Source organism: Medicago truncatula, chromosome 5, assembly GCF_003473485.1.
Source record: "Medicago truncatula cultivar Jemalong A17 chromosome 5, MtrunA17r5.0-ANR, whole genome shotgun sequence".
Classification (NCBI taxonomy): Eukaryota; Viridiplantae; Streptophyta; class Magnoliopsida; order Fabales; family Fabaceae; genus Medicago; species Medicago truncatula.
In genome coordinates this window covers 26,092,158-26,113,297 of record NC_053046.1, presented here as the reverse complement: position 1 = coordinate 26,113,297, position 21,140 = coordinate 26,092,158, and the positions used below count along the sequence as shown (strand labels likewise).

General features: G+C 32.9%; 3 protein-coding genes across 4 annotated transcripts; 2 read left to right on the top strand and 1 right to left on the bottom strand.

Moving 5' to 3' along the window:
• Positions 1-292: 292 nt before the first annotated feature.
• Positions 293-5,528, top strand: LOC25495013 (uncharacterized). 2 transcript variants are annotated; one of them, XM_013598529.3, is made up of 6 exons: positions 293-635; positions 752-853; positions 2,034-2,158; positions 3,963-4,243; positions 4,334-4,418; positions 4,819-5,528. In XM_013598529.3, exons 1-6 carry the CDS (start codon positions 380-382, stop codon positions 5,257-5,259), a joined length of 1,290 nt encoding a protein of 429 aa, XP_013453983.2. In that variant the 5' UTR covers positions 293-379; the 3' UTR covers positions 5,260-5,528. The 2 variants fall into 2 exon arrangements, with proteins under 2 accessions (XP_013453983.2, XP_039690832.1); XM_039834898.1 differs by lacking the exon at positions 752-853.
• Positions 5,529-6,543: 1,015 nt separating this feature from the next.
• Positions 6,544-8,029, bottom strand: LOC11429941 (uncharacterized). Its single transcript, XM_003614724.4, has 2 exons — positions 7,883-8,029; positions 6,544-6,969 (listed from the first exon to the last, which is right to left on the bottom strand). Exons 1-2 carry the CDS (start codon positions 7,927-7,929, stop codon positions 6,735-6,737), a joined length of 282 nt encoding a protein of 93 aa, XP_003614772.1. The 5' UTR covers positions 7,930-8,029; the 3' UTR covers positions 6,544-6,734.
• A 4,489-nt stretch (positions 8,030-12,518) lies between these two features.
• Positions 12,519-14,023, top strand: LOC11431474 (uncharacterized). The gene is made up of 3 exons (XM_003614701.3): positions 12,519-12,722; positions 12,804-12,872; positions 13,538-14,023. The coding sequence occupies exons 1-3, from the start codon at positions 12,567-12,569 to the stop codon at positions 13,712-13,714; spliced, it is 402 nt and encodes a 133-aa protein (XP_003614749.2). The 5' UTR covers positions 12,519-12,566; the 3' UTR covers positions 13,715-14,023.
• Positions 14,024-21,140: the final 7,117 nt, after the last annotated feature.

Below are 21,140 nucleotides of genomic sequence, written 5' to 3'. Positions count from 1 at the left end.
AAAATGACAAAGTACAAAGTTCTACACGTAAGTCTCTGAAACATCCATATCTCCGGATATGCAACGTGGACGACGTCAAAGTCATTGAATGGAACTGCACGACTGATGTGACAATATGAACCAAACAAAATGAGAAAGACAAACAACGCCGTACAAAGACGACGAACAAATCAACATTGCACTAAAACGAAAAAATCACAAAATAAACGAAATAGTTGTGAAAAACACGAGTATAATTATTACTGGAGTGATTTTGGGTCAAAAATTGTCCATAAATCACCTTTTTAAAAATTTGAAACAAACGCGGCCTTAATCTACTTCGTTTCATTTCTCCCAAACTCCACGTTATTAACTCAACCTGCCAAATGAATGTTCGAAAATGGGTTCAGTATTTGGATGGTACGGTCCTCTCATAGATCTCTCCATAGCCTCTCGTCACATTGGTGAATTCGTTCAACTTCTCGTTTTCGTTCACCGTTGCTTCCCTGTACAGTTCAAATCCTCCAAAACCGGAAGAGATTTCACACGAACAGACATTCAAGTCGGCGATGAAACCACACCGTATTTTGGAGTTTCTATTTGGCAGACTCAAATGGCGTCGTTGCTTTCAGCAGGAGATGTTGTTTTGTTACAAAGTATTATTTTTTTGATCTATCTTTTAATGGTTTTTTTTTTTTTTTTTTTTTTTTTTTTTTTTAAATTGATTTGAATATGTTATGATGATTAATGTTGTTGTTTTGAAATGTGGTAGATTTTATGATTACTAGATATGGTGATGTGGTTGAGGCTAAAACTGTTCAGTGGTCTTCTTTGCTTTGCTTGGTTCATCCTATTCACTCTCTTATTTCAAAGGGTATGTATTTTTCTTTGTACTATGTTCAGTCTTATTTTTTGTTGGTGCAATTTTTAGTTACAATTCTAATATGGACCACTTTTATAAGTAATCCACCATGGACTAGTACCTAAACATTGTTTAAAACTCCAATGACAACATGCGTCGTCTTAGTGATAGTCATAGATTTTAATGGTCCTCCTCATTTTTATGATTGAAATATTGACTTAATTAAATCCGGTTTGATTAAAATAACGGATAATATATGAAGCACTGACACGACATGTGTCTGATACCAGGACATGCCTAATCCTAAAAGTGTCTATGCTTCATAGCGGATAATAAATATGTAGCTCGTATTGAACTGACATCAAGGGTTGTGAGTTTTTATTTTTGTAGTATAGTCGATTGTTTTTGAAGTTTCTGACAATTTGAAGTATTGGTCCACAATGGACTATTTATGAAGATGGTCCACTGAAGAACTCGCATACCTTTATGTAACAATAGAAGAAAGAAAACAAATCAAAGGTAGACCACTTTTATAGATGGTACAAAGTGGACCAAGACTTGAAAATTGTTTAAAATTCTATTGATGATGGATATCGTCTTTCTTAAGTAGAAGGTCACGGTTCTTTTCGTCATCCCGGTTAAGACAATGATTTGATAAGTGTCGGTTCGATAAAAACAAGGAAAAACTATGTGTGTCTAAAAGCTGAATTTATTCATTTTTTTTTCCTTTTTTCTGTCCAACCAACACTGATTAGGTCAACGTTTCAGCTGTAATTTCGAAGAAGACTATGAGCTTCTGCTCCACATTACACTAGTCCATCTTCAGGTGGACCATAAAACCTGCCTAAGAGAAAGGATAGAGAGTAAATTAAATATTCTCAAACACTTGATTTTACATGCACATTCATAGCAAATCATGGAAGTATCAAAATATTGATAGTTGATTTTCTCATTAATTGATTTCGGTTACTTGCTCTACATGATGTAAATCTAAGCTAGTACTACTCTAATGAAAAATCAAAATGTAACACTTCTGTTAAAAAGATTAATATTAGAGATAATGTTGGTTTTGAAGTAATTGTGAATATTTTTTTCCTTTCTGAAGTGGTATGTTTTCTTTGAAGGGATAGGAAGTGATTTCAATCCTGAAAACAATAAAAATATGATATTTACCATATACTTTTTTGAACAGATGTTGAAGAGTTGATAGCGGGTTGTCGTATTGGGACAACAACGAAGGAGAAGCTAAGAAGGGTTATAAAGTGGGTGCGTCAGTCTCGGCCCACCATCTGCAACACCAACTTGAAGTCTACTAAAGTATACATTCTATCTGCCTTTGTAGTATTTTCTTGTATTATATTAATAAATGAATAGATAATCATAGTCCATGTTTGCATTGTGCTGATTCTAGATGCATGCCTTATTAATGTACTTACTCTAATATTATTGTGATTACGAGTGCATTCATTTTTCTGTTCTCTGATGACATTTTTCTGTTTTATAAGATCAAAGTTGATCTTGTTCATTTCCAGTCATGCCTGTTGTTTAGGCAATGCATTTAGGTGATTTGCCTAGTACCTTTTTTTTGTGAAAATTTGTGAATGAGTGATGTATTTATCATTGTTCATTAGCACATCAAGCAAGTGACTCGTGTGCTGCTAAGTGAGCTTGAGTGATCTCGTAGTTCGTTTATTGTTGAGGAAATTGTTAGAAATTTAGGGGAGAGGCTATAAATCTGATAACCATCATAGAGCTTGTTATGTTACATGTCAACTTATCAAAGGAATGAAGAAAATTAGAGAGTAAAAACATATCTGGATGCATAAAGAATATGAATAATGAAATGAAGGAATTGTGGGGTTTGAGCTTCTAAACTTTGTATGCATGACTCTTATAAGATTACATTAAAATGGTTTTCTTTAGATATCGAATAATGAATTGTGCATAATACATAGTTAATTACATATGTAGGCTCACATGTTAAATATATATGTAATAGAAAGCTCTCGTAGATAAGTGCAGTCTCAATATTTTGAGTGAGGAGTGTACTGAGGTTAATCAAGAGTTCAACTTTGTGCAAATGTGAGAGCAACAAATCTGAAGTACAATTTTAGGACATTACACTCATTAGCCAAATATAGCTAAAGAGTCTAGAGGGCTTGTGTATAGGGATTGACCGTGTTACACTGTTGACCGAGGATGACCCCAGTCTTCTTTTAGTCATATAATAGGCTTTCCGCGGGGTAGAATGATAAATTGATTTCGGCGTTTATGAAGTCATATATGATAAGTTGACAATGTTAACAGCATACGCCTGCAAGACTCCTTGATCTTAGCTGATCTGTGCCACCTGTAACTGACTGCGAGAAGTCAGGCCAATATGATCAGCCAATCAAATCAAATCACTCAACTAAAGTAGTATCTGTCGGACTTTCGATACTATATAAATAAGGAGTAAACCCCTTACCTCTTTACTCCTTTCACCAAAAACCTTGCAAAAATGCCTCATCTCGCTTAGACATTAGAGTGTTTTGCAAGTACACTTTTCACTAGTGCAGTGATGAGGGATTCAACCGGCTAGGAAGTCAACTTGCTGAGTTCCACACTGCATCAAAGAGTATCTCTCAGTAAAAAAAGTGTGAAGATATCTTGGGAGTTCGAAAAAAATTACATTTAACACTTAACACACATCATCTAATGGCTGCACATATGCTTTTAGATTGATTTTGTTATAAGCTGCCTTTATCACACATTATTATACAGTTTAGAGGAAGTTAGGACCTCTGTTGTTTGAAGATTAACACGATAGCATAGGTATATTTAAAAGAGATGAAATGAGTACAAGTTTCAAATCTGTATACTTGCAAATCATGACTTACATCTGAGGAGTGGGGTTGTGCCCTTGTGTACATTGATTTTTTTGAAATGTTAGTTACCTTTTGTGTGCCCGATAGTGTAAGCTCGCAAATGCTTTCATTTTAATCTAGAATGTTAACATCTCCATTTCATACCTATCTGGTTAATTGGTATTCATCAATAATCTGATTCCCTTCACTTATAGACACTAATTTGATCAATAGTATGTTTTAGGTAGACTAATGAATCTATGTAATGCATATAGCAAATAGAGTATCTTCCTAGAAACTGGACAGTTCTTGAAGAGAGAGAGCCTACGGACTGCTGTTCGCTTATGGAAGTCTCGCAGCTAACAACATCATGCAAGACTACTGTCCTTGCATCGATTTGTGAAATTGTTCCATTATGTAACATCAGGACTCCTGGTGATACAGTGAAAGAGAAGATTTTCGTTAGTAGGAGATTTTCCAAATCTGAGGGTAATAACTTGGAGGAAGATCTCTTGTGCACTGGCTGCCAGCTATGTGGTTCACCCTTAGATTCAAAGTATGACTTTAGATTATAATTATAACTTAAATCTTGTTATGCCATCCATTATGATCAGTGATGATTCTCTCTCTTCTTTCCCTTTCACAGATCTGAGCAAAATACTTTTCCACTAGTTTGTTCGAAAAATTCAACCCGTCTCCATGCAGTATGCTCGATATATAGACCTTTCATGGTAAATATAGATACTAGTTTCTCTTAACTGTGAATGTGATCATATTCTAATATTATTTGAGTTTTGAGGCTTATTTGTGTGCTGCATTTATTATAGTCACACTAAATTAGAAACATAGCTTCTTGCTGTTAATTCCATGTGCCTATAGTCAATCATTTTGATAATTGAAACAAATAATGTATCCATAGCCAAATTGATCAATTTCTATAACATTATGCCACTTTAAAGTATTTAAGATTTCTCAAGTGTAAATGATTATGTATATATGGTCTCTATTTGTTTCATAAATTAGGAATTAAGTATTTTTATGCATCTGATTTTTAACTGTTATATTCTTTTAAAATTGCAATTTTGAACATGCTTAACTAATCCCTTCATTTGTTGATGCAAATTTTGGCAGTTATATGTGTGGGATGAATCATATTTTATGCCGGTTCTCGTCAAGAACAGGGCAGCAGAAATCTTGTTTGGGAACATGAAGGCTGAAAAGGTCTATTCGAGCTATAGAGAACAAATGCTTAGCCAAAATCCAGGTCTAAAAAGTAAATGCAAGGATAAAGATGGTAATGTAAGACTTTCTAATGACCCGAGACTTTCTCGGGAAGGACTTCCTAGTGCTAGTTCATTAGAGGAGGGTAAGAGCTTGGAATTGGAGGGAAATCATCTTTGCACTAAACCATTCAACTTTTATCATGTCTGGTTAATTTTTCTAAAATTGTTGCTGAAGCAAGGAAAGAACAGTCCTCTGAAATTTAAGATCATTGTTGATCCTAACTTAGATGTTGAAAATGGAAAATTTGAATTGGTTTCTGCAACATTGCCTTGTTTTGGAACCAAGTGATTTCATCTGTTGGGAACTTTCACATCTCTTTTTGCATCTTCAAAACTGCAAATTCTAGAATCCAGTCGATTAGAACCAAGGTTAAAATATTGTTAGATCGTTTTAGAAATTTGTTACAAGTTAGTTTAGCTTCTGTTAGTTAGTTAGTTAGTAGTACATTAGTTGTTGAGTTCTATGACTTCAGTTGTATATAAAGCCCTTTGTATATTGTATACTACCATTTTATTTTTTCATTGAATTCAATATAATGAGAATGATTTCCTGTTAAATCTGATTTAAAAAATCCAATATGTATCAAGCTCTCCACAACCATCATGACTCAGAGATTCACCATAGTGGTATCACAAGCTCTCCACAACCATCATGGCTCAGAGATTCATTCAACGTTCTCATGACAATTCCCTTTTTACAAAGCATACAGGTTCAAAATTGTTCATTCTTCTCGAATAGTGCAGATTATATACTCATTGTTGGTACAAACTTCAACTATTACAAGCCAATTTTAAGCTCAAGGATATTGGAGACCACCATTACTTTCTTTGATTAGAGATGCTGGTTCATTCTCGCATTGTGATTTACCTTTGTCATAGGACATATACCTGTCAATTGTTGACTAATTATAGCTTCATTGGGTTCAAACCAATTTTTTTTATAGACCTTTTCTCTATATAGAGGGTTGATAGTTAAACTGGTCTATCTCACCATATCCCGTCCTGATATAACATTGTTAGTAGAAACCTTAAAAGAACTAATGCATCAAACTAAGTTGATAAAAGATAAACCTTAAAAGTACACTTTTTAATACCATCCTCTAAATAGTAAATTTTGGTTAGTATATAATACCTTTTTATTAAAGGGATTTTGTTACAAGCACTCTCAGATACATTGTGTTCACTCATAATTACAATTTTTACTACACGTTTGGTTCTGTGAATACAATATTTTTTTTTTTAAGTGAATTGATTCGGCCTAAAAGTGAGTTTAAGTGAATTGATTCTGGCTATAAGTGATTTAAACAATAAATTTGAGTGTAAAAATCAATTATAGAATCAAAAGTTACAATTTCTAACTTCAAGTCCAAATCAATTCCAAGGGTAAAATCAATCTTAGTCTAAAGGAATCAAACATGTCCAAATCAATTATATACCTCCAGAATCAATTTTGACTCATCAAAAAATTGAACCAAACATACACACTTTAATGGTATATGGTAGCTATGCTATAAGAATGCAATTAAGCCATTTTTCCATTACCTTTAACACTGGAAAATGAAAGAACTAAAAATTTCTGAAATCTCTACAAATAAATAAACTAAGAAAAACTCTCATTCGGTTATTCACCTTTTTGGTTACACTGTTGGAGGATAAAGGGCAACAACAAGCATAAATTGAAAGCACATTAGGTCAGGCTACCAGAAAATTGCATTTAGTTTGTTACAATTACATGACCAAACAAATTTGACAACATCGATAACATCATGAATCAGTATGTGTCTCCTCCAATGAAGTTTCAGCTGCAGCATTTTGAGCTTCAAGTAGCTGCATTTGTCGCTCGGCATGTTCCCTTTCACACGCAGTAATTCCCATAATAATATCCAGCATTGTACCGGTGGTGCCAAAAAATACAAGAGGTGCCAGAGATTTGCGCTTTATCCCTACTGGAATCGCCAGCAAAGCTCCGGCTACCGAGAATACCCATGTGCCCAATGCACTGCAAATTTTCCATGTTTAGTAACATTACAAACAAAATTCACAATCGAATATAGCATTTGCAACATAACAGAAAAACAAACGTAAAATGTAATAAAAGAAACGAATAAAATAAACTAAACCGCCAAGAAGAATGGAGAGTATCCAACAATATAGTCAAGCTTAACCCACTAACACATACTAAGGATATTCCTTCTGCAGCTGCAGACATCCCGACTAACGCAAAACATAACCATTGCAGACATACCGACTACACCAAAAATAACCATTTAGAAGAGACACCAACGTCACTCCAACGCACAACCCAAACCATTGTTGTTGTCCATCACAAGTTGGGCATATCGGTTTTCCAAAAATTCTTTACAGATATTCACCATTGCCGATATTTGACAACACTAACCCAAATCAATATTGCCGATGGCGGATAGAGGAAAGCCAAAAACCAGACATGCAGGCCAACATATGGAACCGTTGTATCCAAGTATGGTCCCATGACGGCGCAATCCATCACAAATTGGGCATAGCAGTTTCCCAAAAATTCTTGACAGATATCCGCCAATCCATGACTAATATTCAACCACACTAACCCAAATCCAGATGAAATAGAAATATTGTATTATTGATTGAAACAGAAGATATTTACTACTGCCTATATCTACGTTTCTCCTCTAAGAAACTCGCCAGATCAGAAAATCAAATCATAACACCTACCCAGCAAACTGGGTATATAACACAATTGTTTATGAAAATCACAAGGCAAGGATTTATAACCAAATATTCAATTTCATAATCGTTACTGAATAAAGGAATATTAAGAGTATATTTATGTGAATCGGTGAATAAAGTAAGATTGGTTTGTTTTATGAATGATGAGAAATATATATTAAAGAGAGAAGAAATGAAATGAAACTAACTTGGAAACAGAACAGTCTTCGAGATGCTTTTCTTCACCACCTCCCATTTTGGAGTCGCAGATGAATGAATTGGTAGCTAGGGTGTTGTGTAGAACTGATATGGGGTTTGCCCTGAGTGAGTTGTTGGTCTTTTTATTTTTTTTTTTATTTTTTTTTTTTACAATGGAGTGAATTACAGGGCCTTTTTGAAAAATAACATGGGAATTAAAATAGTGGATATTTGTATTAAATATGTTTTTAATTACTATTGTTTTTACAATTTTATCCTTTAAGAGAAATAGTTGATTTATGTTTTCAACATGTTATTTATTACTTATTGAAGAAAAAGATGTATAATAAATAGGGGCATGTATGTAAAGAAACAATTAATGTAGTTGGAAATAGCAAATGGGTCTTATAAAAAGGGACAAAAAAATTCTCAAAAGAGTCTTATAATTAAGGACGGAGGTAATACATAATAGCCGACAAATCTTATATTAATACAAGACAAGTAAACATTAATCATCTAGCTTCTTATGTTATTCCCCAACACGAACAATCTTGCTTGCGAGCAACCTGTGTATTTGAAATAAAATAAAGGGATTATGATGAGATAAAGTGTCTCAATGAGTTCTACCTGTTCTATCTATCCTAGGCTATAAACAATCTCGGGAAACCTATGATCGCCATCTCTCTAAACATATGATAATTGGGATTTAATGTTATGTTCTGCTTATTCTAGCGATCGAGGAAAATCTAGGATCCCTAATTGTATACTAATATAATTCTTGTCCTGCTCATTTCATATTATAAAATGCACTCAGTGGAGTAACCCCAGCAACATTTCACCCCAGCAACATTTATAAAATGCATAGACTGTGCATGCAAAGAAGACTGGTGATTGTGATGACGCAGCAGTACCACTATTGGTGGGTCTGGCCATTACTTTCAAAGCATTACTATTTCTTAAATGCATGCACAGACAAGTGTATTTCCAGAAAAAAGTTCACCAAAAACAGTTTTCACAAGAATATTTAGAAAATAATTTGAAAAGTTATGGAAGTTACTTCCAAAAATTGCACAAACAGGGTTCCACTGGACGTGCCAATTTGTTTACCGGTATTTTTGGTAAACAAGAAAACTAGTTTTGATTATTACAAGCAGGATCAAACCAGGAATCCTAGAACATGTTCTGCAATCTTTTTTCCAAAAAAATGTGTGAACGTTCATCATATTCATAGGTTGCTTTATGAACAAGACGAAGTTAGGTATGAAAACAACTGTCCTTCGACAGAGAAAAGTAAAGGAAATGCAAGTAAAAGACTTAAAAGTTTAAAACGTAAAAACTTAAAGAAAAGGTAAATTGCATTGTATTAATGTAAAGGTAGTTCGACAAATCAGATTACATATATTCTGTATGACTCTTTTCTCTAGACGCTGTACTTCGAGTGCTAGAATTCTATAAGTGCATAATGAAAATAATTGCAAAAAGCTAACTACCACGAACTGCACTTCATCCATCGAAAACTGCTTGTCCCCCACGTCTTCAATAAGAAAACTACTGCTTTTTTTGAATTCAAATACTTTCCCTTCGACATCAATTGTTTGGGTTCAATCAAACATCTCTCTGAATCACCTTTTGTCGAACTTCAAAGCTTATTGAACTCTTCCAAATGCTAAGTCCCAAACCATGTCGAAATCTCCATGCTGAAGATAATGACTGTAATTCCCTTAAGAACAAAAGTCAACTCATTGACTGTATTAATTGAGCCTGTCAAAATTACAGGTTAACAGAAATACACTCTATGTGTATTGTGCTCCATATATGTTTACTACTGATAGAGTTTGTGTAAACACTATCTTTTTGTAAACAACTTGTTGTTGTATATTTGTTGATTAAGATTAGAAAGTCATGTAGGTTTAGAGAAGGAAATTTAAGACAAGGTAGGTTGTCTTAGTATTCTTGTTGTAATCAAGATTTGATTATTGTGGAAAAATCATTTGAATGTGCAAGGGGATTTGAAGTAATCCCAGGTTGAAGGGTGGAACAAGATAAACTATCTGTGTCGTTTATTTCTCTGGTCTCTTTACATTCCGCTACTATCTGAGTTTTTAAAGAGTACAAAAAGTGTAAACACAATTCAGACCTTCATTTCTTGTGTTTTCTTCACCTTTGATTTATTGTCAAATTTAATTCGAAATCACTCATCCAAAAGTGTTTTTTTTTCTTCTTTTGATTAAATAAGTGATTTTGACACATTCTTGATCTTTTTTCGTTTGTTTTTGTGATTTTCTCATCTTAGCATAACCTTGTTTCTTTTGATTTCTGATCTTTATGCAGCCCGTTCTTTTATTTTTCCATCTTAGTGCGATATTTATTTGATACAGGTTGAAAAATTTATTTTATTCAAATGTACATTTAATCTCCCTAAAAAAAAGTGTATATCTCATCAATAATTTTGGTGTCATCAATATTATAAATATGGGTATTTGAAAGGTTTAAATATAATCATATTTATTTATAGGGTTAAATATGTTTTTGGTCCATATAAATATACTAACTTTTCATTTTAGTCCCTCTAAAAAATTTCTTCAACTTTTAGTCCCTATAAAATTTTCAACCACTACTTTTAGTCCCTATTTTTAAGTTAAGTTTTGTATTTTGTAATGAAATTGTGTAGAAATGTGTAGAATATCGTAAAAAAAATTCCCAAAGAAAATTAATTTTTTTTAACAAAACACAAATTAAATATGAATTTTTAACTGTAAATAATATAAAAATTCATATTAAATTAATGTTTTGTTAAAAAAATCTAATTTATTTTGGGAGAGATTCTTATAATATTATGAATCTTTTTGCAAAATTTTATTTAAAAATATGAATTCTACATATGAGTTTATTTAAATGAGGGACCAAAAGTGAAGATGAAAACTTTTGAAGGATTAAAAGTTGAAGAAAATTTCAAGAGGAATTAAATGAAAACTTAACATATTTTTATTTTTTTGTCAAGTAGACTAGTGGTTAGAATCTACCTTTTACAACGTGAACAAGTAGGGTGTCCAGGGTTCGAACCCCGACTTCTGCATATAATAATGCATGTCCATGCCAACTATCAACTGAACTATGTTCAGGGGCACAAAACTTAGATATTTATAGTGATAAAAACATATTTAATCCTTGTTTATAATAGGAAAATATTTTGCCTACACATCCAAATCCTTTACGTTAATTAATCGTAGGCTTAATTACACTTTTGGTCCTCGTATTTTGGCCTACTCACGAAACTGGTCCTGCCCTTTTAAAACAGAATAAAACGGTCCTTCAAGTATCATTTTTGTTGCATTTTTCGTCCTACCCCCCATTTTATTCTCCAAAAACGCAGAGAAATGACAGTTTTAGACTTATCCCCTATGCTCAACCATGAAATAAACAAGGAATAAAGCATCTGGGTACAAAGAATCCACTTTATTCAACACACTAACCAAAAAAACCCTAATTTCTAAGATATGTTTCAAATTAGTGTTTTTTTGGTTAGTGTGCTGAATAGAATAGATTCTTTGTGCCCACATGTTTTATTCCTTGTTGATTTCATGGTTGAGCATAGGGGTAGGTCTAAAACCGCCTAAAACTATCATTTCTCTGCGTTTGTGGAGAATAAAATGGGGGGTAGGACGAAAAATGCAACAAAAATGATACTTGAAGGACCATTTTGTTCTGTTTTACAAGGGCATGATCAGTTTCGTGGGTAGGCCAAAACATGGGGACCAAAAGTGTAATGAGTAAATAGTCAATTTCCCCCTGAAATTGTAAGTTTCATCAATTACCCCCTGAAGTTAACAAAACTTCAATTAACCCCCTAGAATTTCACAACGTTAGTCAATTTACCCCCTCCGTCAAATTTTTATGTTAGTGAACATGACGTTTTGCAAATACCCCCCTGAAATTTTACACTTATGTGCAAAATGCCCCCCAAACTTAAAAATTTGTATTATTTTTTTCTTAAAAACAAACAATTAATAGTTAAATATTAAAACTAACTATTAATTTTGGAATTTGGGAAAACTACATGCATATATACATCAAAATAGACTCTAAAATGGGGAAAAATATGTATTTTTTAAAGTGACAATAATAGGATGATTTGTAGATTAATATTGGGGGTTGTGTAGTTTAAATGGTTTGAGCAAATTGTTGAAGGAGTTGGAGGAGTTAAAAGACTAAGATGGTGAAGGAGAAAATATAAATTTAAATCTGATTATTAATTTGTTTATAAACCTCTAAAAATAATAATCTGTCTATTAGAAATAACCATTATTATCATTTTAAAAATACACATTTTTCCCTATTTTGATGTATATATGTATGTAGTTTTTCCAAACTCCAAAATTAATAGTTAGCTTTAATATTTAAATATTAATTGTTTGTTTTTAAGAAAAAAATAATATAAATTTTTAAGTTTGGGGGCATTTTGCACATAAGTCCAAAACTTCAGGGAGGTATTCGCAAAACGTCATGTTCACTAAGAAAAATTTGACGGAGGGGTAAATTGACTAACATTGTAAAATTTCAGGAGAATAATTGAGGTTTTGTTAATTTCAAGGGTAATTGATGAAACTAATTAATTCTTAATTGTATGAGTCGAGTGTTTTATTTTAAAGAAAAAGAAGCAAAACAATCTAAAAAAACACAGATTGGGAGAAAGAAATGAGAGGAATCGGAGGTCCCCTTTTATGCATCGGAGATCTTCTGACCGACGTTGGAGAAGAAAATGAACAAGAAGGAATAGAAAAAACCTCACCTTCTTCTTCTCTATCAGATCTCAACAACAACGCTCTTCCTCATCTCACCAAACTCTTTCAGGTTCCTTATTTTTCTTCTTCCCTTTTCTCTTATTTTCCTCCACAATCAAATTCTCTAACTTTGCGTTAAATCTTGTTACAGGAAAACTACGATCACCTTAACTCCGCGCTCAATGCCACTGATCATTCTTGGACTTCTCTCACATTGAAGGTTTCCTTTCCTCTGATTACTTTTTCACTCGTATTGGATAGAAATTAATATTGTGAATTGTTGTTTGTTATTGCTGGCTATCAAGGGAGGGAGGGGAAGAGAATTTTCCCGTTAGTGTGTGAATAAAGTTGTTATCGTGTGACTGAAATGTCAAATGTTCAAGTTCTGGAAACAACCTCTTGTGTAAAAGACAGGGTAAGCTTGCGTATAATACTCCAAATAGTGGGACCCCTTCCCAGACCCTGTATATGCGGGAGCTTTGTGCACTGGACTGCCCTTTAGTGTGTGAAATTGCTTACTTTATTTTTTGATAAGAGTAGATTTATTTTATAAAGCATTGGGTGTATAAACATCGTATGGTGACTATGAGATCCCAACTATGTTGGCACCCCGTAGCTACTAACTATCATTTGCAACACCCTAACAACCATATTAAAATAAAATTTGGGAAAGTGCTGGGGGACTAGACCAAAACCTAAGGTAACAATCATGTGGATAACAAGCCAGTGCCTCGTTAAAAACCTTTCTTGTAAAACCCAGTGGGACAAGAGGGATTGTTCATTTTAAAGGAGTTAAATCTAGATTTTCCTACTGGTTATCTTTCTCTTTCATTTAATATCTTCAGCTTATTATGTGAATAATGTGGTTTATTATTCTTTGTTCAGTTATGTACTTCTCTAGATACTGCAAACAAGCTGGTTCAAAGTACCAATTCAAATGTTGCATCCTTGTTGGAGAAGGTTGAGGAGCTTGAGAAAATTGTCAAGAGAGGGGATTCCGCCATAGCCGCGACAAAGGCATTTTATGTTGCTCCCGATAACAACAGCAGTGCCTTGAAGTGAAACAAGGTTAATAAAGTTGTATATTATGTCTTGATGATGATTATAGGTAAGAAATTTTTCAGTTTAGGAAATATAAAAAGATGTTTTCTCTTCATGGAAACGAGAAATTAAACTCTGAAAAGTATGTAGATTGGTTTTGTGTATTTTGCAACACCAAACATCTATAATCAAAATGTGTGGTTTCTTCTAATAGGCACCAGCACTATTGGTCACTTGCTTTATTTATTTATCTTTGCGTCGTTTAATATAGAGCGAAGATTGTAATATCATAGTGTATCAATGTTAAATATCACTTTTATCTTGCGTTCATGTTTGTGCCGTTTTCTGTTTGCTTTCTGAACAAGCATTGTGAAGGCATATGTTCTTCTTTCTTAAGTTTGATATCAATCCTGTAAACAGATAATTTAATTTTAGTGAAATCATCACTAAAATCTATCTTTGATTAATTAATATCTTTATTTTAGAAACTGGTTGCATTAACCAGCTTGACCGGTTATTGCAGCCAAACCTAAGTTTCAACTAAAACATCAAACAGTCTTAATTTACACCAACAAATTTAGAAGCCAGTCATTCAAGGAATACCTGATTAATAAATTAAGAATTAACAAGAGCATGGTGTGGACATAAGGGGAGAGTGCTTTGTATAGTCGAAATGTATCATAGGTATTAAGCTTATAAAGAACAACAGTCCAAATGAAGCATGTTAACATTGGATGAGCCACAAAACTTTCAAAAAGGTCGTGTGGGATTGTAAGTTCCCTGTATGAAGAGTGCCTGAGTAATTGGAAGTATGTTGTGTATGTTTTATAATGGTAGACAAACTCGCGATCTGGACCGTAGAATCGTACGGTTCCACGATCTTGCCTGGCCTCTTCGTGCTCACAGGTGGCCGGAATCGGAAATTGGTAAGAACGGCTTGGATCGCCGCGCAAAAACGTGGAAGCGGTGGTAACGTAGATTTAGCCGCGTTAGGTTGAAAACCCAGAAACCGGGTTCGCGGGTCGTTTTGCGACCCGGTTAGTGTTTCGTTTTCCAAAAATCCGGGTTACCAGGTCGGGTTCGTGACCCGGTTCGCAAAAATGCATTTTTCAATCAGAAAGTAAAAAAAAACGTTTTTCACCCTTCTTAATCTCTAAAACGGTTTCAAATCCTATCATTAAACCCATTGATTATTGAAGATCTTCCCAATATACCACTATCAATAATTAGGGTAATTTTCCAATAAACCCATTAATCATGGAACCCCTTACCAATGCAATTTCCAGCACTCAACTTCCTCTCTTAAGTTGCTTATTTAATCAGTCTTGTACGTATTCCTTCTGCACAACAATCCTTCATTCTTACTTTAAAAAAAAAAATAAAAATCCTTCATTCTTACCATCAAGATAATTATGATTAAGTTTTATTGTTGTTATGGAGTTGTATCATGTATGAGTACTGTTTTTAAGTTTTTTTTTTTTTTTTTTTCTTTTTCTATTTAATGAAATGAATTTGAGTTTTATTTAAAGTTTTTTTTTTTTCTATTAAATTATGTTGCTTCATGAGTATGTATGAATTCATATGCAATATATATGAATTTCTAAATTTGGTAGGATCTTACGATCTGTGTTACGATCCCCCGATTCACGATCTCATGGGTCCTACCCGATCTTACTTAGGATCTCGAGTTTGTCTACCTTTTATTGCTCTTAACTTTAGGTTCTTTAATTATCAAGCATGATGATCTCTTTAATTTTGTGTATTTTTATTTCATATTTTCGAGTATTTATGTTTACCTTGTACACTGATTTTTAATCTTTGCAATAGCGGCTATCCTGCTATCTGCTGTAGCACTTTAGGGGGACGGTGCTAAGCAGCATTATTCCCCTTTTTACAATAGAGTCACCGCTTTATTAACAATTGTTACAGTGTTTAATGAATATCCTCTGTAACTCCATAACCCCCCTATTAATACAAAAATAATCCTAATTACCACATTAACTAATAACCTCCCTAACCAACTGCTTAGCTCAAAAGCTAACAAACTCCCCTCTAGTCTAAGTCCTAACAAACACCATGCCTTCACATAAATTGTTGTATAATTAGTTATTTTGTTTCACTGTAATCAAATAGACATTGAAGATACTATATAAATGGTGAAAATTTAAGTCTGTATTGAAGTAATTATGGGTCCTGTTTTCAGAAGCTAGAAAAATGAAAATGCAGAGACGAGAAAAACAAACAGTCTAGGCAATTTGAGAGTGCCTAGTCTCCCAAAAGTCCCAACTAATTACAGCCAGTCCTTCATTCCCCATAGACTAACATCATACTCCTGAAATTGGCTTCGAAATCCGGGAGACATGGAAAACCTCCCTGTAGGAAGCTTGAACCTCAACTTATAAGCAATAGGACTTACTCTTCCACTATTTTGCAAGGTCCACTATGACTAACATCTGAGGTAATGATGATGAGAAAACAATTCATCCAATTCTAATTGTTCAAACCTGAGTCTTTTTTTATGGGTAAGGCTAGATGAACCACTATATCATGTGGTTTATTTGTAAATCATGGCTAGCAGCAATTTTTGTGTCATGAAATTTATTTTAAATCCTTTTGATAATTTTATTAGTTAGGGTATTTGTTTTATGAATTCTGACATTGACCGTTCTCTTCCCAATACTATTCTCAACAAATTCTTTTTTCTAAAACTCTTGCTCTTCCCGTGCTCGAAGCTATAAACAAAACCCTAGCCTCTGTTTTTGTGCCTAATTTCCTCAGTTGCACTATACTTGTCATTGATAACACTGATTGTTTCATGTTGGTGGAAGCTGTACTTGAATCACTTGCCGAGGGGTTAACTTTCACCAACAAATATCAGATAAATTGTATATAATTTATGCTTAACCAACTCCAATGCAATTTGTGGTAAGCTGAAATTTTCTCCATAAGTAGAGGTTATTCAGACCTAATTGGTGTCTAAAAGGTTAACTTGCTGCATGAAAGCTCCGTTGCTCATTTCTTCTAGTTTACCCCAAATGATTGCATGCATAATTGGAGCTTAACATATGATAAGCTCTAAGTGAATGAACACTTAATTCAGCTTAAGCTGTTAATTCAAGAGTTGTCTCTGTTGAATTTTTTTGTATAATGTGAGCTTAAACAAATCCTGTTTTCTGACTAAAAGTCTAAATCGCTGCGTAAATGTTCATTTTGTTTTGTTAACCTTGCTGTCCAAATGAATTTTTTTATTAAGCTTGACTGCCCTTGTTGACTGCCTGAAAAATTAAATTATTGTATGAATTGTGTAAATGCTCCTTTGATAATTTCGTTTAGTCAACCTTGCTGACCAATTTTTTTTTTTTTTTTTTTTTGCATGTTTGGAGTTTAAGCCTATTTGTGTCTAAGTTGAAATTTTCTACATAATTTGAGCTTGACCAATTATATTTGGTGTATAATATTGCAACTCTCTGCATATTGGTTTAGTCATTCTTAGTTTTAAGTAACCTTGCTTTCCAAACAAATTTTATGTCTAAGTTGAAATTTTCTACATAATTTGAGCTTGACCAAATTATATTTGGTGTATAATATTGCAACTCTCTGGATATTGATTTAGTTATTCTTAGTTTTAATCTTGCTTTCCAAACAAACTTTATGTTAATTAATTAAAACAGAAAGGTTACGTGATTGAATGGGAGAGACAGCCTTAGTTTTAACCTTGCAACGATAAAGTTGTTGTCACATGACTGAAAGGTCATGTGTTCAAGTCTTGGAAACAACCCCCTTCTGTAGAAAACAAGATAAGGTTGCGTTCAATACACCAAAATGGTGGGACCCCTTCCCGGCGCCATGTGTATGCTGTAGCTTTAGTGCACCGGGCTGCCCTTTTAATTAAAACAGACTAAGCCTATTTGTTACCGAAAGAAATAATTTGCTGCAGGCTTGGAATTTAACTAAGATTATTTGCTGTTAAATTAAAGTTGAAATTTTCAGCATAACAGAAGTTTTCTGCCAAGGCTTTTTTTTCATATGCTTGTGATGACACCTATATATCAGTTGACACTTGGCAATAGGAACTTGAAAACAAGAAAAATGGAGGATCTGCTACAGCGTCTACTGATATTGGTAAGAACTGATTTGTTAAATGTCCCATACGCATATCAGACTATCAAAGATTGCAGAGACATACTAGTGATATCTATTTCTTTGAATCAGATAAAAGTATTATTTAGCACAAAATTGATTTTATTTCTATACTTGTTAGCTTCTGAAGCTAATTTTCCAACTCTGATTTGATAATTTTACTTATGTTGAACATAATGGATTGGTTACTTTATAAAAGTGTGGAAGTCAGGCTAGGTCCAACTTATGTTTTCCACTCATGAGTTCGCTTGATTATTTTCTTTTGCTGCTACAGTTTATGAAATTACTTGTTAGCATAGTTTACATCAACTCGTTTTATTTAGGTGAACTAAGCTCGTAAACTCGACTTGTAAACTCGTTTGAGTTTATCTAAAATCAATAATTAAAAATATTACTTATTTGTAACTTTGATCCTTGACAGTTAATACTTAATATTACGCGAAGATTCCATCAATCCAGTAAATGACAACAAGAGCACTACAAATATATGTTGATTCCTTCGTGATAGACTAGAGAAAAAGCGGTAGAAGAGCTGAACCACTAACCTTTATTGTTGATGATGCTTAAACTAGAGACAAAAACGCTGCCACCACGAGTCTGCGACCCTTGTTGGCGTTGTATTCCCCTTGCCGGCGTCAGAATACCCTCGCCGTTAGAAAACTTAGGGTTTGAATGTCTCTTTGTATTCTCTTCTCTGTTTGTGTTAAAATCAGAAAATGTGGGAATCGAAAAGGTTACATTAATGTTTGGGAACCAGAATACGCTACACACAGTGTGTGTGAGATACTTGACTTGAAAAAAAATGGTCCAGCACAAAAAATGGTAAAAAAAAATTGATTTTTTTAAAATGAAATCTCTGGTGATTTATGCAATTTTATCAAGTTTGCTACGATTTAACTTGCTTAAACTCAGTTTTGAGTTCGTATTTAGCTAAAATACAATTTTTTGTCTCCGATTTAAAACGAATTTGGGACCTAAAAATGTAAACTCGTCCAAATTTACGATTTATCACGTAATTTGTAAAACATTTGTTAGCATCGATGAGTGAACATAATTTAGAGAGGATGATGGGGGACATTGATGTTGCCATGATCACTTTAGGTGGTCACAACGGTAAAAGAAAGGCGCAAGAGAAGGAAACACGCACATATAATCCGTTTGTTTAAGATTTTTTGAAAAAGTCATTTTGATACAAATAGTTTGGATATTATTCTTTGAAGATTAAAAAAAATGTAGTTCAACAAGCACTTATGTTGAAAAAATATGCACGATAAACTAATTTTTTCCATTAGAGTTGTGCTATTTAAAGCGAAGGAAAATATGAGATTATCCCGAACGAACCACTAACCAATCAAAATCATGCTTTTGCAAAATACGAGGAAAAAAGAGAGAGATATATCAACATGTGAGGGAAATTGAAAATACACTTCGGAAGGCTTCGCTACGTAATCTCTCGTGAGATTTAGTAATTTTCTTTCCATTAACATGGTTGAAAAAAATATAGACCTCATAACTAAGTTGTTCACCTATTAAAATTGATTTTCTTCAAAAGTTTTCTCCTTCTATTAAAATTAATTTTCTTCAAAAGAAAATTACTAGTTATTTCATTTTTAACAAATTTATTTTTGAAAAAAGTTTACTGAAACTTAAAAGAACATTTATTAAGAATTAAAAATCTTAAACAAACGGACTCCTAATCTATTGTGGAGAGAGTATGATAACTTATGGTTCTAAAACATGGTATATCATGAATCATCTATAAGAAATGATCCATGATATCCTTAATCATTCTTTATGTTGTATTCGTCCAAATATGAATCATTAGTTTTTATGACTGAGTTACAATTGGTTCTAATATACATCCAAATATAAATCATTAGTTTTTATGGCTGAGTTACAATTGGCTCTAATATATGGACCACATTTATAAGTGGTACAATATGGACTAGTACTTTAAAAAATTTTAAAATACAATGATGATATATATCGTCTTTTAATAGTAGATGTTAATGATCCTCCTATTTTTTATGTCCCTTAAAAGAATAGGTCTTAAACCATAAATTAATAAACTCTTAGGTCTATGGTATGTCTCTAACACAATTCATTACATATATACAAATTCATCTGATAGATCTAATAGACTTTTTTTTTAGATAGTCTAATAAACCTTCTATAAACTGTTAATCTGAACTATTTAACTAAACAGATTTTTTAAAGAGTCTAAAGAAAAGTAATAATTTAAATAGATCAAACTATAAGACCTATCTTGTTGTAATAATTTAAATAGATCAAACTATAAGACTTATCTTGTTCACAAATTTTTAAATTGCTAATAATTTATCACCATATAAAGGTTGAAGTACACAATTGTACTTCCTATAATATATTTTTCTTATAAAGAAAAATACATGAACTCGCTATCAATTTTGCTGTCTTTATGATTTATTAACTTATTTTTATTTTCTATTAGCCTATTATAATAAACTTAGAGAAAGTTAAATTTTGTTTTTGTTTACAAAGTCATCATATATTTATATTCAACCAATTCTAAGAGCTAATTTCAACAACAAAGGACCAAAAAGTTCTATTTGATTTTATCTGCGGGAAAGCAAAATTTTAAAATACTGATTTGATAAATTCCAATAATCCAATACAACAGAATATTCATGCCTTTTTCATTTGTTTTAAAAACGGAATATTCATGCCTTCAATTTAACAACAATTGGTATGCATATTATCTAAACATTTTTAAACAGAATTGGCTTTGACAGCACAACAAACTAACGTTTTAAACATATTTCAGAGATAAAACATGTCTGACTCAAACCAATTCAATTTTTTCTTAAAAATAAAAATTCCAACCAATCCAAACGGGCATTGTGTTTTTAAGAGTAGGTTAATAATGGACCTACTAGAGATCTTAGGTCGGCACTCTGGACTGGAAGGCCTGCACCTTGAATTTCTTCAAGGTTGATTTTTGCTAAGCAGAAACAAAGGTGAATATTAATGGGTATGTTCAATAGAATGGTAATTAAAGCTTAGTAAATTCTTTCAAGTAAAGGATTTGTCCCCCTTATATAAGTGATCAGAGGTTCGGTTCTTGATTCATGTGTATGAAGAAAAAAAAAATGATTGAAAGAGGAGAATTCACATTAATTTATGCCCCACGGGTTCTCTGATGGAGGTTACTAATTGTCATGTTCCGATAAAAACATCGTAACAATATTATGGTAACCTAAAATAATAATAATAATAAAAGTTTTTTTTTAGGGATAATAATAATAACAAAAGTTGATAACCAACAATG